We start from the raw sequence: 18,347 nt of genomic DNA, 5'->3' as shown, positions 1-18,347 counted from the left end.
ATAACGAGGGATAAAATTGGTCCATTAGAGAGTCAGAGTCGACAGCTATCTGCAGAGCCAAAAGAGATGGGGGAGATATTGAACAATTTCGTTTCTTTGGTATTCACCAAGGAGAAGGATATTGAATTATGTGAAGTAAGGGAAACAAGTAGAGTGGCTATGGAAACTATGAGATTCAAAGAAGAGGAAGTACTGACACTTTTGATAAATATAAAAGTGGATAAGTCTCCAGGTCCAGACAGGATATTCCCCAGGACATTGAGGGAAGTTAGTGTAGAAATAGCAGGGGCTATGACAGAAATATTTCAAATGTCATTAGAAACGGGAATAGTACCGGAGGATTGGCATACTGCGCATGTTGTTCCATTGTTTAAAAAGGGGTCTAAGAGTAAACCTAGCAATTGTAGACATAGAAACATAGAAACATAGAAATTAGGTGCAGGAGTAGGCCATTCGGCCCTTCGAGCCTGCACCGCCATTCAATATGATCATGGCTGATCATCCAACTCAGTATCCCGTACCTGCCTTCTCTCCATACCCCCTGATCCCCTTAGCCACAAGGGCCACATCTAACTCCCTCTTAAATATAGCCAATGAACTGGCCTCAACTACCCTCTGTGGCAGAGAGTTCCAGAGATTCACCACTCTCTGTGTGGAAAAGGTTCTTCTCATCTCGGTTTTAAAGGATTTCCCCCTTATCCTTAAGCTGTGACCCCTTGTCCTGGACTTCCCTAACATCGGGAACAATCTTCCTGCATCTAGCCTGTCCAACCCCTTAAGAATTTTGTAGGTTTCTATAAGATCCCCTCTCAATCTCCTAAATTCTAGAGAGTATAAACCAAGTCTATCCAGTCTTTCTTCATAAGACAGTCCTGACATCCCAGGAATCAGTCTGGTGAATCGTCTCTGCACTCCCTCTATGGCAATAATGTCTTCCTCAGATTTGGAGACCAAAACTGTACGCAATACTCCAGGTGTGGTCTCACCAAGACCCTGTACAACTGCAGTAGAACCTCCCTGCTCCTATACTCAAATCCTTTTGCAATGAAAGCTAACATACCATTCGCTTTCTTTACTGCCTGCTGCACCTGCATGCCTACCTTCAATGACTGGTGTACCATGACACCCAGGTCTCGCTGCATCTCCCCCTTTCCCAATCGGCCACCATTTAGATAATAGTCTGCTTTCCCGTTTTTGCCACCAAAATGGATAACCTCACATTTATCCACATTACACTGCATCTGCCAAACATTTGCCCACTCACCCAGCCTATCCAAGTCACCTTGCAGTCTCCTAGCATCCTCCTCACAGCTAACACTGCCCCGTTAGTTTGAATTATGTACTAGACATGTTAGGTTGACGTCAGTGGTGGGCAAATTAATGGAAAGAATACTTAGAGATAATATATATAAGCATCTGGATAAACAGGGTCTGATTAGGAACAGTCAACATGGATTTGTGCCTGGAAGGTCATGTTTAACTAATCTTCTTGAATTTTTTGAAGATGTTACTCGGGAAATTGATGAGGGTAAAGCAGTGGATGTTTGGTATATGGACTTCAGTAAGGCCTTTGACAAGGTTCCTCATGGAAGGTTGGTTAAGAAGGTTCAATGGTTGGGTATTAATGGTGGAGTAGCAAGATGGATTCAACAGTGGGAGATGCCAGAGAGTAATGGTGGATGGTTGTTTGTCAGGTTGGAGGCCAGTGACTAGTGGGGTGCCACAGGGATCTGTGTTGGGTCCACTGTTGTTTGTCATGTACATCAATGATCTGGATGATGGTGTGGTAAATTGGATTAGTAAGTATGCAGATGATACTAAGATAGGTGGGGTTGTGGATAATGAACGGTTCACCAGGCTGATTCCTGGGATGTCAGGACTGTCTTACGAAGAAAGACTGGATAGACTTGGTTTATACTCTCTAGAATTTAGGAGATTGAGAGGGGATCTTATAGAAACCTACAAAATTCTTAAGGGGTTGGACAGGCTAGATGCAGGAAGATTGTTCCCGATGTTAGGAAAGTCCAGGACAAGGGGTCACAGCTTAAGGATAAGGGGGAAATCCTTTAAAACCGAGATGAGAAGAACTTTTTTCACACAGAGAGTGGTGAATCTCTGGAACTCTCTGCCACAGAGGGTAGTTGAGGCCAGTTCATTGGCTATATTTAAGAGGGAGTTAGATGTGGCCCCTGTGGCTAAATGGGATCAGGGGGTATGGAGAGAAGGCAGGTACGGGATACTGAGTTGGATGATCAGCCATGATCATATTGAATGGCGGTGCAGGCTCGAAGGGCCGAATGGCCTACTCCTGCACCTAATTTCTATGTTTCTATGAAGTAGATTTTCAAAGACTACAGAGAGATTTATGCCAGTTGGAAGAGTGGGATGAAAGATGGCAGATGGAGTTTAATGCTGATAAGTGTGAGGTGCTACATCTTGGCAGGACAAATCAAAATAGGACGTACATGGTAAATGGTAGGGAATTGAAGAATGCAGGTGAACAGAGGGATCTGGGAATAACTGTGCACAGTTCCCTGAAAGTAGAATCTCATGGAGATAGGGTGGTAAAGAAAGCTTTTGGTGTGCTGGCCTTTATAAATCAGAGCATTGAGTATAGAAGTTGGGATGTAATGTTAAAATTGTACAAGGTATTGGTGAGGCCAATTCTGGAGTATGGTGTACAATTTTGGTCGCCTAATTATAGGAAGGATGTCAACAAAATAGAGAGAGTACAGAGGAGATTTACTAGAATGTTGCCTGGGTTTCAGCAACTAAGTTCTAAGTTACAGAGAAAGGTTGAACAAGTTAGGGCTTTATTCTTTGGAGCGCAGAAGGTTAAGGGGGGACTTGATAGAGGTCTTTAAAATGATGAGAGGGATAGGCAGAGTTGACGTGGAAAAGCTTTTCCCACTGAGAGTAGGGAAGATTCAAACAAGGGGACAGGACATGAGAATTAAGGGACTGAAGTTTAGGGGTAACATGAGGGGGAACTTCTTTACTCAGAGAGTGGTAGCTGTGTGGAATGAGCTTCCAGTGAAGGTGGTGGAGGCAGGTTCGTTTTTATCATTTAAAAATAAATTGGATAGTTATATGGATGGGAAGGGAATGGAGGGTTATGGTCTGAGCGCAGGTATATGGGACTAGGGGAGATTATGTGTTCGGCACGGACTAGAAGGGTCGAGATGGCCTGTTTCCGTGCTGTAATTGTTATATGGTTATATGGTTATATGGGACATGACTTGATAATTAAGGGACTGAAGTTTAGGGGTAACATGAGGGGGAACTTCTTTACTCAGAGAGTGGTGGCTGTGTGGAATGAGCTTCCAGTGAAGGTGGTGGAGGCAGGTTTGTTTTTATCATTTAAAAATAAATTGGATAGTTATACGGACGGGAAAGGAATGGAGGGTTATGGTCTGAGCGCAGGTATATGGGACTAGGGGAGAATACGTGTTCGGCACGGACTAGAAGGGTCGAGATGGCCTGTTTCCGTGCTGTAATTGTTATACGGTTATATGGTTATTTCAAATGCCTGAGTGAAAGCTGCTGGTTCTCTGTGGAATTGCAGACATTTCAGAGACTTAGCTCCCTGCTTTACATTGCTATGCTGCCCCATGTACCTTATTTTTTACCCTAGATACTCTGCCTCCCTGAACGTCTTCCATTTCCTCCTACTTTTATTGCTGAAGAATGTTTTGTTGAATGGCTTCATAAATTAAGGTTGCAGTTTCACAGTTTCAGACTAAGCCATAACCAGTTCTAGCTGTGTATATTTTAATTAGCTGGGCTGGAAGTTTGTGATACATAACGGTAATTAAACGATTGATATTGAAGTTAAATGCCAGCTATGAATTAAGTGTAACAATGCAAATTTGTTTGTTACCCTTTAGCCTGAAAAAGAGACTGTGTGTTATGGCAAGCACATGATTACTAAGTCGACTTTCCTGCTGGTTTCAGAGGATCCTCCCCATCTCTTCTCCCTCATCATAACTGCCGTTCAGAATGCAGAAACAAAGAACTGCAGATGCTGGTTTATTCCAAAGGTGGACATAAAGTGCTGGAGTAACTCAGCAGGTTAGGAAGCATCTGTGGAGAAAAGTATGGGCCACGATTTGTGTTGGGACCTTTTGTCAGACTCAAAACGACCTGAAGAAAGGTTGTGACCTGAAACGTCACCCATCCCTTTTCTCCAGAGATGATGCTGCCTAACTCCAGCACTTTGTGTCTGCCTTTCAGAATGGCTGAGGTTAGCCTTTTATTCTTAGGAATTTGAATGAATTTATTTCCCCATCCATGACTGCCTTGGGGCCTTTGACTGTCTATAGTGATAGGCTCAACTCTTGCAGTCCTACAGCTCAATGTGACACATTAGTAGGAGACCTCAACTGTCTTTTCTCTGTGCTTTGGCAAGTTTTATCTTATTGTTTTATCTTTTCATTTTCTCCTCCTCTGCATATTTCCTGAGAGTTCTGATTCCTCACTGCTATTTAGTCCCTTTGAGCACCAGTTGTCATATGGTATGTCATTCCACTGGCTTGCCTTCAGGGTGTGACCATGGATAATGAGGATGAGCCAGATTTTGGCCAAGTAGCCCCAAGTCCTGACATGTCAGATCCAGCTCTTCCCCTACAACTGCACTCATACGAGGGACATTTTGAACTGGAACTCTGCCCAGCTATTATTCTCCTTTGTACGGGACTACTTGTGAATTGTTTTTGTCAGTGAGAGTAAGTGAACAGAGATCATGTTACAATTCCTTACCATTAAACAAGAGCGCATTGACTGAGTGAAAAATAATGACATTTTGTGAGATGCAATAACAATCCTGAATGGCCCTTTGAATAAAAAATTGGCCCAAGGAACTTAATCAGTAGAAAAAATGGTAATTTACAAAGACAATTGATTGAATGCTTGGTTAAAAAAGCATCATCCCAGAGGTTTATGGAGGGACCTGTGAACTTTGTCTTAATCGTTGACGGCACAGATCTCTTGTCTAAAGTGAGTGTTTCAGACACAAATGTTAGAAGGTAGTTTAGAGATGATCAATATTGTGGACTTGAAGTAAGTCTTCATGATGTAACTATCTGTGGGCAGAAGCTCTGCACTAGAGACTAGTTTGTGAGTCTAGCTCAGCCTAAGGCCATGGCCAGGAAGGGTTAGAGTTGGTTGATGGGGACTGAAATTTGTGATGAGGATTGAACAAAATGACATTCAATGTTCCCAACGTTTGGGTAAGATGTTTCTGCTCATCTAAGACTGAATAATGGACAAGTAGCCAGATATCTTTGAAGGGGTCAGGAAAGCTACAGACATCAAAAAACTCTCTAAAGCAAATTGATTGCTGTGCTCAGCTTGAACTGTCTTTACAAATTTCAAAACATGATTAATATTGACAATAGCTAGATATAATGGTCTGGTCTGATGCCTTTCTTTCATTCTGCTGTTTCATCTCCTGCTGCAGGTCGTGATCCGTGGTGAGCTGGAAGCACCTGATACACAGGAATTGATACAGTGCATCAACGCACACTTTGTGCCCAACAAGGTAGGAGATGGATGTGTGCAAGTGACTAAAAACAGATGAACACATGAGCTTTTTATTGATGAAAGTCAGCGACTTGAAACATCTCTCATTATTTGCTCCAGAATGTGCTGTTGGAGTCTTGGACTGAAGTCATTGCCAGTAATGATTGGCATTTGGAATCCTGGAGTTTGGATCAGTAACGTTGTTTAAAATATGCTGGGACAGCTAGCAAGGATTGCATTTTCTTTATGGGGTTAATTTGTATCCCATGGATTATGTGACATCTAAATTGACATTGTACTTCCGGTGGCGCTGGTGTCAGCAGCCTCCACCTACAGCCGGGTATCTTTTTGTTTTTTTAGTTATGTTGATGTGTGTTTTTTATGATTTTTTTAATGTCTTTATGTGGGGGAAGAGGGCACGGTGCGGGGGATACCGTCTTTCAGCCGCTTCCTGGTGAGGACGCGACTATTATTTGAGTCGCGTCCTCGGCCCCCTCCCCCCACAGCGGCCTACCTACCTGGATTGGCGCGGCCTTTCCTGCCGGGATCGACCGGAGCTCCAGCAGCGGCAGGACAGCGCTGAAACATCGCGGGGCTGGCGATGCCTTACCGGGGGTCGCCGTCTGGAGCCCGGAGTGCTGGACCTGCTGCACCGACATCCTGGAGCTGCGGTTTGCTGAGCTCCCAACGCGGGCGGCGCTGATCAACAACGCGGGGTCCTGCGACTCTGCCCGGCTCGACCTGCGGACTCGGGAGCTGTGGACTCCGGCTGCGGGAGGCGGCTGATCGGGAGGTCCGGGCCGCTGAGGAGGAGGATGCTCACCGTCGGGGTTCGACGTCGGCGTTCCACCAGCCCGGCGTGAGGGCCTGAACATCGGGCCACCCGGGGCGGCGACTGCGGGTGCTCGGAAGGCCCAGACCACGGATGAACATCTGGGAAGATCGGAGGGGAGGCTGGCTGGACAATGGTGCCTTCCTCACCTTGGTGCCACTGTGTTGTGTTGTGTCGTGGACTTTCTGTGTTTGTGCTTTTTTTTTAAATTCTATTTTATTTTTTTAATATGTTTTAATATTTATTATTTATTTATTTTTATGATACTGACTGTAAAGGGAAATTCATTTCGTTGTCTCTAATTGAGACAATGACAATAAATTTGAATACAATACAATACAATACAATTGGGAACGAATGCACTTGTAGACTTGGGAAAAGGAATGTGATAAGTCTTTGATTATGTTGGAAGCTTTTCTGAGGCAGCGTGGTGTAGATGGAATCGATGGTGGGAAGTCTGGTCTGCATACCGGCCACATCTACAACTTTCAGCAATTTCATGCACTACGGCAAGGTAGATGGGAGCAGAAAATGTAATGCCACAAGAGCTAAGATGACTAATATTGCCTCCGTTTTGATCCTAACGTTCTAGAATTCCACTATGCGCCACACTAAATTATCCAGCCATAATATTCTTATCCATAGTGAATGCAGATATAAGATATCCATATTTTCCATAAAGCACTAAGATTGGTGGAGATTCCAAACCCTGTGTGTCTAAAACCAGAGGGGTAAGGGTTAAAATAAAGTGTAAGTTTGTAGGAGACCTGATGCAGGTCCAAAAGGTGATTTGGCCTGCCACCCGCTGCATGAGTGGGTGGTGGAAAAAGAGAACAACACAATATTTGAGAAGGATGTCAATGAGCATTTTGGATCACAAAAAGATTCAGATTAGTATTGATGGTTGGCACAGATAGAGTGGGCTGGAGGGCCTATCTCTCTGCTGTATAACGTTATCACAGTTACAGGAAGCAAGTCATGTTAATTTACATTGCTTACCAGTACCTAGGACTTTAGTAATCCTCCATTGCCATTTCATACCACTCTTAAGAAGTCTTTGGTTGGGCTCTGGAGAGAACCAGCTATCCTGAGAAACCAATCATAATTTTCAACCACTATGGACAACCAAACTAAGTTGCATTCTGTCCTTACCCTATCTCTTACCAATGCACTTATCCATCTTCAGTGCTGAAAACAATTGAGTTTCTCCAGCACCTCCCAGGTGAGGTCACTTTAAACATGGAATCGGACATCATGGAAGCAGGCCCTGTGGCCCATGAATTCTGCACGAACTATCAGCCATCCCTTCACACAAATCCTACTGCACCAATCTTATTTTTCCCCCACGTTCTTCACAATTCTCCCTAGAGTTTACCACTCCCCTACCCACTGAGGCAACTTACATGGCACATCAACCCACTAACTTGCATGTCAGAGGGAGGAAGACCAAAACCCAAAGGAAATCCATGCAGCAGAGAGAGAAAGTGCAAATTCCACACAGACGTCATAGGAGGTCGGGACTAAACTCAAGTTACTGGAGGTGTCGGTCAGCTTGTCTCCTAACTGCACGACTGTGTCCTCCCCTAGTAACCAAGGATCTATTCCAAGATTTTTCTAAACTCACTTAATCAATTTGTTGAGTTATTGGGGGAGCCTCACCGAATGTTTGTGAGATGTTTTTTTCTGACACTAACAGCCCGTGTAACAATAAAACTGAGCTGGATAAGCAGGAATAAAGTAAGTTAAATCAAGCATTGCTACGGCAACTAAGATCTGCCAGTTTTCTCCTTTTTCACTGAGTTCCTTTAACATGGCCAAGTATTTCTGTCAGTATATCTAATAATCTAATAACTGCATTCAAAGGCTAGGATCAGGAATTTATTTTAGTGTGTTTACTGCTAATCGAGGACTTAGTGCTTGCTGTCTGGAATAGTCTCACTGGAAAAATAAACTCTTACAGCTGGATTGTCCCAACATACCAAAAATATAGGTTGCATCTATGAGAAAGTTGTTAACATTTCTAATCTTTGTGGATAAGAAAAAAACATTAACTGATTATGGGAATGGTACTGGGGTCGACAGCCTTTCAACCAACTGCTGACATTCAGCAGATAATGACTGATCTGTGCCTTCCCTATTACTCCGACCCATATCCCTTCACGAACAACATCAGTTTGACAGCATATTTGTCCACGGATTCACAATTTTGGGGGGAAAAGAATTCCAAGCTTCTACACTCTGAGGAAAAAGTACAAACTCGTTGCTTACCTAAGGGATATGATTTTAAATTTTACCCAGCAGAATAAATTAATTCTACCCGCCCATGTTATTGAATCATGTAGGAAGGAACTGCAAATGCTGGCTTAATCGTAGATAGACACAAAATGCTGGACTAACTCAGGCAGCATCTCTGGAGAGAAGGATCTCGACCCGAAAGGTCACCCATTCCTTCTCTCCAGAGACGCTGCCTGTCCCGCTGAGTTACTCCAACATTTTGTGTTTATCTTAATGTTATTGAATCCTTTAGTCATTATAAAGAAATATTCTTCAATGATCCATTTTCAAAAGAATCCAAGCCATATTCCAGCAATCTTTCTCGGTGATTTTACCTTGCAGCCCCCAGTTTTATTTAGGTGAATTAAGGAGTTCCAAATGCCAGCTCAAAACTCTCTTGAAATGTGGTTTCATATTATGTAACTGTTATAGAGTCATTTTGACAAACAGCATGGACTTGGGCCCTTCGGCCCAACTTGCCCATGCCGATCAAGATGCTCCATCTACATTAGTTCCGCCCGTTGCGTGTGGCCCATATCTTTCTAGAGGAGATAGTTGAGGCAAGTACTATCACAACATTCAAATGACATTTGGACAGGTCAATTGATAGGAAAGATTTCAAAAGATATGGGCCAAATGCGGGCAGCGTAGATGGGGCATTTTGATGAGCATGGGCAAGTTGGGCTGAAGGGCCTTCTTCCAATGATACAATGATACAATTTATTTGTTGTCATTTGAACCTCATTGAGGAACTCATTGAGGTTCAAACGAAGTTTGGTTTCTGCAGTCATACAAACAAGAAAAAGAACCAAGACACAACATAATTTACACAAACATCCATCACAGCGAATCTCCTCCTCACTGTGATGGAAGGCAAAGTCTTATCTCTCCCCTGCTCTCCCCCCGATGTCAAAGTCAAAGCCCCCAGCGGGCGATGGTAAATAAGTCCCGCGGCCATGCTATATGACTGTGTGACAGCTTTGGTACTAGTGACCAGAGGTCTCCCCAGACCGATGGAGAGAAAATATTATCATCACAATAAAAGCATCCACTTGATGTTCACCAAGGAATGCAAACTCGCCTGCCTCCAGACTCGCCTACCTCAATCGTAGCTACCGTATACCGACTCGAAATGTCAACTGTCCATTCCCTCCACAGATGATGCCTGACCTGCTGAGTTCCTCCAGCACTTTGTTTCTTACTTAAAGTTCCAGCATTTGTGGATCCTTATGCAGCTCAATCTGGCAGCTCAACGTAGGCTGCCACAATGCACTGGACCATCGATACCTGCAGAAGTGTACACCGCCTCAGTCTCTCACCGGCATCCCTTTGTGGTTTTTCTAGCTAAAAACAAACTGCTGCAAGAACTTAGTGGGTCAGGCGGCACCTGTGGAGAAAGAAGGGGGATCAATGTTTCAGGCCCTGGTGCAGGGTCTCGGCCCGAAACGTTGACCATCCCTTTGGCCGCCATATATCCGTTGGTGTTTCTGTAACAGCATGTTCTTTACTCCTGATTCAAGCATCTGCAATCTCTCGTCTCCATCTTGGGTTTTGCCAGAACTACTTAGCTTCCAACCTATCATAGCCTTGGTCCCATTATGAAATAAAGAGCTGAATTCTAGAGATAAGATGAGTGTGACATTAAAGCTCTCTGTTAAGGGGAAACACTTTGTCGGCTAGAGTCTGATGGATGAGGTTAATTATCCCAGCTCGAGGATATCACTGCAGAAGGTCCTCAGGGCAATAACCTAGTCCAAACATCTTCAGTGGCTTCGTCAAAGACTTTTCTTCCATCGTTAGGACAGAAATAGGGATTTCTGCAGATATTTGCAATTTGCAATTCCTGAGCAAAGGAAGCAGTCTATACCTGCATGCAGCAAGATTTAGACACCATTCAGGCATGGGTTAGATAGGGCAGATAAAAGAGAAATGGGGTATGGAGTTTGGAAATGAAGGTACACAGGAAGGGAAATGAGCAGGGTAATTCCTTTAGAGGGGGTGGAAGAATAGTGGGTGAAGTGGGAGCACACTGAGGCTTAGGGGGTGAGAAAGAAAGAGGCGATGGCATATACATGGGAATTGTGAGGAATTGTGAGGATATTTTTAATGAGGTAATAAGGGGTTGATGAAGGGAATGCAATGGGTGTTGTCTACTTAAATTTTCAAAACCTGTTTGATACTGTACCACACAAAAGACTTGTCAGCAAAACAATGTTTCTGTGGATTTAAAGTTCAGATTCAGCATGAATAGGCACTTAGCTTAAAGGCATAAAAAAGAGTAGGGTTAAATGATTGTTTTTCCAGACTGAAAACAGCAGTGCTTTATATGGATCAGCAACAAATCCTTATCATGATAAAAATGATTAGCATTTGGAAATGCAGTGTAATATTTCATAAATCATGGGTGACACAAAGTAAATCATGAGGAATTGGGAGAAGGCGGCAATGCAATTAGATTGGCAGATGGGGCAGTCAAGCAACTGATGAAATTTAATGCAAATATATATTTTGGCTAAAAGACTGAGAAGGTATACTATCGAAAAATAGTGTAGTTTCAAAGGTGTACATAGCCCTGGATGTACTTAACTCTTTGGAGGTCGCGAGATATTTAAAGGTGGCTGTTAAAAAAGATATGACATTTTGGGTGTCATGGATGGAGGCATGGACTACAACATCAGGAGGTTATGTTAAACTGTGTAGAACATTTCTATATTATGTCCAGTCTGCTCACCACCTTGCAGGGATTTCCGAAGATCCTAAAGCGGTGTATAATTAGAAAGATTCCATAGATGAGGGTTTTCAGTTACAGGGTTAGACTGAAGAATCTTTTGTTCAATTCACCAAGAGGTTTGGTAGAGAAAAAATAAACTGCAGGAGAAACTCAATTGGTCAAACATTATGTGTGGATGCAGAGATTAGTATGCAGTATACAGGATGCAGAGGGATTTGGGGTCAAAACCCTGTAAAGGGAATGATAATGTAGGGCAGGGCTGCCAACTCTCACGCTTTGAGCGTGACACTCACGCATTTCAGCCAATTCTCACGCCCTCACGCTGAAGACAGAATTCTCACGCTGTCTTCAGTCCCTGCACAGCGGAGCTATAGGTTCTTTGCTGCACAGTTTGTCTCTTTGCGCCACATGACAGCGATCTGCACGGATTGGGGAAGCGCGTCGGTCCCGGGCAGCGGATGTCAGTGCTTTTGTGCGCCGTCTGCGAGCGCTGCGCTTCATGGCTGCCGCGGCAACCTCGCTCCCTCCCTCCCTCCTGCCCTTCAACTCACACGGCAGCGCCAGCGCCGCCAATCCACGCTACACCCTGCCCGCAAGATTGGGCGGCCAGGGAAAGAGAGGGAGGGGAGAAAAAGGGAGAGAGACAGAAAAAAAGGGAGGGATGGAGGCAAAGAGAGACGGGGAGGGAATGTAGAAAGGGGATGAAGGAAGGGAAGGAGAAAGGGGAGAAAGTGGAAGCATGAGGAAAAAGAGGGAGGGTGAGGAAAGAGAGGGAGGGTGAGGAAAGAGAGGGGGAGGAGGAAAGAGAGGGAGGGGGAGGAAAGAGGGAGGGATGGGGGGAGGAAAGAGGGAGGAAGGGGAGGAAAGAGGGAGGGGGAGGATGGAGGGGGGAAGGAAAGGTGTGTGTGTGTCTGTTTCCCTGTGTCTCCCTGTGTGTGTGTGTGTGTATCCCTGTGTGTGTGTCTCCCCCGTGTGTGTGTCTGTCTGTCTCCCTGTGTGTGTGTGTGTGTGTCTGTCTGTCTCCGTGTGTGTGTGTGTGTGTGTGTGTGCGTGTTTGTGTGTGTCTGTCTCCCTGTGTGTGTGTCTTCCTTTGTGTATGTGTCTCCCTGTGTGTAAAGATGTGTTAGCGACACACTGTAACTTTACTTCATTTTATTCATACTGTATTTTGTACGTGGCCTGTCACGGAAACTAGAGAGCGATATGTGGGTGGGGAGGTTGTAATTATACTTGTGATATGGGGAGTGGTTAGTAGTGATGAGGTAACTATATTAAAGGCACGTGCATATCTCATCTACACTGTGCGTCTGTTGTCACATCTTGGTATTAGATAGGGCTGCCAACTCTCACGCTTTGAGCGTGAGAGTCACGCATTTCAGCCAATTCTCACGCTGATGACAGAATTCTCACGCTGTCTTCAGTCCCTGCACAGTTTGTCTTTTTGCGCCATATCACAACGATCTGTGCTGTCTGGGAAACGCGTCAGTTGGCGGCTGTGAGTGACATCGCATCTCTTCTCTTCTCTTTCTTGGTTGGATGTGCAGCCGTCGACAACATGAAGCAGCCGGAGATAAAACTAACCAGGTGAATCGGTTGTAAAACATGGGGAGGACCACAATGAGGCAAAACATCTAGGACAGGGTTCGGCAACCTACGGCACACGGCCCGTAACCCGAAATACCACGTTTTTTTCAAATCGTTTTCGCAGGGTCGGGGCAGGCGAGCCGACCTGAGAACTGCAGCCAGTCCCTGGGACGCGAGCTGATCCGGGAACGGCAGCCAGTCCCTGGGCATGCCGTATGCCAACTTGATCATTATGGACAAATTGGGCCAGCCACGTACATGTTGTATAACTCTGGCTCTATGAAGATCTGAATGGGCTTAGAATGACCATTTAAGCAAAATTGCCCCCACTTTCCCCATTTTGATTCTTGAGATTAATATCCCTTTGCTCTGTTAACAACGTTAAAGTACTTATGAGGTCGAGTCAGGAAAGGGAACATGTTATTTCTTTTTAGTTTGCTTTAATTTGTTAGTTGATTGTTTGTTGAGTGCCATAATTTCTGAAATGGTCTTAAAGTAATTTAACTGTTATAAAGCAGTAATAAGTGATTTTTGTCCAAACAATTGGAACTTGCATAAAATGTTTGAATTATTAGCAGGACTGCCAACTATCATGCATTGAGCGTGAGACTCACGCATTTCACAAAATGCTCATGCTCTCATGCTGATCACAAAATTTCTCACGCTCAAATATCTGCGGGTGCTGAAAGTTCAAAACAAAGCAAAAATTGTTTTAGAGGTGAGTAAAAACCACGAGGGGAATATCAGATGAATGCATAGTCTTTTTCCCAGGATATGTGATTCAAACACTAGAGGGGATTGGTTTAAAGCAGGGCTATCAAACTACCGGCCTGTGGGATGATTTTAGGGGGAAAAAAAGTAGTTTAGTTTCTCCCATGCAGATAGTGTGATAGGCGAGACACGGCGGCGGTGGTCCCAACACCAACCCCCCTCCCCCTTCCCCCGAGGCACGGCACACACCTCCCACCCTCAACTCTGGCGGCTCTATGTCCGTCGATCGCTCTGAACACACCCCATGGAGTTTAACCCCGGCCCGAAGCCAGGAGCGGACCGGGTTGGTGCCGCCTCCGGAGCCTACTATAGGAGGTGGAACACCCCCTCCCACACCCTCTCCCCCTCGGTCGCTATGCTCCCTCGCAATTTCTCACTCTCAACTCTCACCCAATGTTGGCAGCCCTGATGTAGGGGGATGATGGTCGGTATATAAAAGTGATATGCAGGGGTATTTCAGGGTTGGTCGGTGATAACTTAATGAAGGGTGGATGGATGGAGCCAGGTGAGGGAGAGGGAGGGGGCTGGAGTGCTGAGACAGTCTGGTAGGCTATTGTTGGAAACAGATAAGAAGAGAGAAAAAGAGAAGAGATTTGATATAAATGCACTGGATTTGATATAAATGAGGGATTTTGTATTTATCAGTGGAGGGTTAAAGGACCAACAGTCACTTATTTAAAGTCAAAATACATGGGAGTTATGAGGAAAATGATCTTACACAGAAAGATAATTAGTGTTATAGACCCATACAGATAAATCAATAAAGGTAGGGAAGCGTCTTGTTAAAGATAAGACCTGTGAATTTTTAAATACTTATATAAAAAATAACAACATAGCTGATGTTTGGAGAATAGCAAATCCAAGTGGTAGGGAATATTCATTTTACTCATCAATTCATAAAACTTATTCACGAATTGACTATTTCTTATTGGACACAAAATTAATCCCGTATACGAATAAACCATCATATCATAATAATATTATTTCTGATCATTCACCATTGACTTTTATACTTAAAATTGAGAGAATGCCAGGTATAAAACCTTTTTGGAGATTCAACGCACACATATTAAATAACCCGCAGGGCTATGAGTATATAAAAGAACAAACAAAATTTTTTGTCGAAATAAATGACACGCCGGGTATTTCTGCACCGCTATTATGGGAAACCTTCAAGGCATATATTCGCGGCGTCATAATCTCTTACCAAAGTTTTCAAAATAAGGAAAATAAAAGAGAACTTCAGCGGATAGAACAGGAAATAAAATTACTAGAACTGGACAATGCAACTGACCCAACCATAGATAAACATAATAAGATAACTTTATTGAAATATAAAATCAATAGAATACTGTCGGCAAGAGTAATTAGATTATTCCAAATTACAAAACAAGCGCACTTCGAATTTGGGGATAAGCCACATAAATTACTTGCGAGGCAACTGAAGCCACAAGAAAACGAAAAAACTATCACTAAAATTAAATCGGATAAGGGTGAGTTTCTAACACTGCCAAAGGATATTAATAAAAGGTTTGCCCAATTTTATCATAATTTATATACATCTAAAATAAATACAGATGTTAGTAAAATTACACATTTTTTAGATTGCAATCTCCCAAAATTGGATAGTTTAGAACAAGAGCAATTAGGAGCACGGATTACTAGTGAAGAAATAAAACAAATAATAAACTCACTGAAAAATGGGAAGACCCCAGGACCAGATGGTTTTAGTAATGAATTTTATAAAAGATTTCAGGAGTCAATTGTACCAAGATTATTCAATTTATACATGCAGGCTTATACCGAAAATAAACTACCAGAAACCCTAGCAGAAGCAACAATCACGCTTATACCAAAAAAAGATAAAGATTTAGATGAACCGGGTTCTTATAGAGCTATTTCACTTCTAAATACGGATCAGAAAATTTTAGCAAAGATTCTAGCTAGAAGACTAAATAATTATATTAACAATTTAATAAATACGGATCAAACGGGATTTATACCCAAAAGAAAACAATTTAATAATTTGAGAAGGCTTTTCAATATAATGTACTCTCACAATGAGGACAATGAAGATATTTCAGTTGTTACGCTGGATGCAGATCAGGTAGAATGGCATTATTTATACAAGGTACTCCAAAAATTTAATACGGGAGAGAATTTTATTAGATGGGTTAAACTACTTTACGATAGACCTACGGCAAGAATATTAACTAACAAAATGCTATCTCCAAAATTTTACTTATCAAAGGGTAATAGGCAAGGTTGTGCCTTATCACCATTGCTATTTGCCCTTATGAGAGAACCGCTGGCCGAAAGGATTAGAAATCACCCGAATATTCACGGATGTAACACTCTCAAAGAATAAAATTTCATTATACGCTGATGATATCCTTTTATATATTACTAATACACAAACGAGTATACCCACATTATTAACATTAATTGAGGAATTCGGCTCTTTTTCAGGATATAGAATAAATTGGAATAAAAGCGAAATTATGTCTTTAAAACCACAGGATTCGAGACACTTACTAAAATTCCCTTTCAAAATTGGAACAGAAAAATTCAAGTATCTGGGTATTCAAATTACGAGAAGACACAAATCATTATTTAGTGCCAATTTTTGCCACTATTAAATAAACTGAATGATATGATTAAATTTTGGAAAACACTCCCGCTCTCATTGATAGGTAGAATTAACGCTATAAAAATGACTTTCTTACCACAATTAATATATTTGTTTCAAGCGATCCCAATATATATTCCAAAATACTTTTTCAAAAAACTAGATTCTACTATCACTAATTTTATATGGGATTACAGAGCACACAGAATTCAACAAAAGCATTTGTGTAAACCTAAAGAAATTGGGGGTTTATCATTACCTAATTTTATGTATTGCTACTGGGCAGTGCATATTAAGAACATAATGTACTGGTTGGATAGTTCCATTCAGCAGTAAGAATGGAGAAAGAGGAGTGCTATCCGCACGATATAGGAACGATCTTGCTCTCACCGATAAAATTGAATAGTATAATATATAAGAACCCAATTATTCACAATACAATAAGAATTTGGAAACAAATAAAAGTATCCTTGAAATTAAAAATCTATCAGTATGTTTGGCACGGACTTGTAGGGCCGAGATGGCCTGTTTCCGTGCTGTAATTGTTATATGGTTATATGTTATATGGTTATATCAGTACTAACCCCACTATTGAACAACCCCGCATTCAAACCATCTCTCATCGACAAAACATATCAACAATGGGATAAACTGGGGATTAGGAAAGTAGGGGATATTTATGAATTGGGCAAACTGTTATCATTTCAACATTTAAAATTAAAATTTAAACTGAAGGATAATCAATATTTTAAATATATACAGATATGTGACTTTATGAAGAAATATATACATAGATTTGAAACTATATTTTTAGACCCTTTAGAAGAAGCAATGAATATTAAGACTGATTCACAAAAAATTAATATCATACTTTTATAATAATATATTAAATAGAGAATTACCCTCAACAGAAGCTCTAAGAGAAGATTGGGAACATGAGCTAATGATAAAGATCTCGAAGGATAGATGGGAAAAGTATCTGATGAACACGCATAATTGTTCTATTAATGCAAGACATAATTTAATTCAATTCAAATTATTACATAGACTATATTATTCAAAAACGAGGTTGAATACATTTTATCCAAACGTCTCTCCCAGATGCAATAAATGGTTGTTTCAAAACGCTAATATAACACATTCATTTGTAGGATGTACAAAGTTGAATACATTTTGGAGCGATATATTTGATATATTTACAAAGCTTTTCAAGTCCACAATAGAACCTAAAACGGAATGGATTATATTTGGAATAATAGTAGAAGATATCAATTTAAATAAAGACCAAAACGTTTTTTTTAATTATGGGTTAATAATTGGAAAGAAATTGATACTTAAATTTTGGAAAAATACAACCATACCAACTGTTAAAATGTGGATTAGGAATATGATGGACATAGCACGCCTTGAAGAAATGAGACTCCGACTAATAGATAAATATAACCAATTCTTAAGGAGTTGGTCTCCTTTCATCAACTTTTTGGAATAAAGAAAAACCGTAAAGATTGCTGATTTCAGTTCATGCCGTAGATAGATCTACATCTCCGAATAAAGATTTGAAAAATTCTCTTTTAAGGGGCCTTCTCTCCTATTTCTACTTTCCACTTTTTCTTTTTTTTTTATATACACACTTCACGTTTATCTATTCTCCACCATCTATTTTCCCTCTTTTTCCCCTTTCTATTGTTTTCTTTTTCTTGTCTTGCTTACTTCCTTCTTAAAACATAAAACTAGAGGTTGTACCTAGAATGGATTACGGTATGACATAGTTGGCACCTAAAATTAGGTTCCACTGCACTGTTTTGCACTGTATTAACTTCTAATAAAATAAAAAATAAAAAAAGAGTGAAGGAACAGTCAATCAGGCTTTTCAAGAGGAATTAGAGATGCATCTGAAGGAAAGTAATTGGCACTGGGATAGAGCAGGTGAAAAGGGTAATTGGATTCCTCTACAAAGTACTGAATGCCTTCCTTCCATGTTGTAAATCTGCTATCATTCTGTTTGA

The 18,347-nt window shown here is 41.8% G+C and overlaps 1 protein-coding gene across 1 annotated transcript in view; it reads left to right on the top strand.

Annotated features, from left to right (window-relative positions):
- spata20 (spermatogenesis associated 20) overlaps positions 1-18,347 on the top strand; it is a 338,661-nt gene that overhangs the window by 169,386 nt on the left and 150,928 nt on the right. The window contains exon 15 of the mRNA XM_055654097.1: positions 5,459-5,539. Coding sequence (XP_055510072.1) covers positions 5,459-5,539 — 81 coding nt within the window. The remainder of the gene's footprint in view (positions 1-5,458; positions 5,540-18,347) is intronic.

The sequence above is a fragment of the Leucoraja erinacea genome, chromosome 23 (assembly GCF_028641065.1).
Source record: "Leucoraja erinacea ecotype New England chromosome 23, Leri_hhj_1, whole genome shotgun sequence".
Classification (NCBI taxonomy): domain Eukaryota; kingdom Metazoa; phylum Chordata; class Chondrichthyes; order Rajiformes; family Rajidae; genus Leucoraja; species Leucoraja erinaceus.
This window is presented reverse-complemented; position numbering and strand designations above follow the sequence as displayed.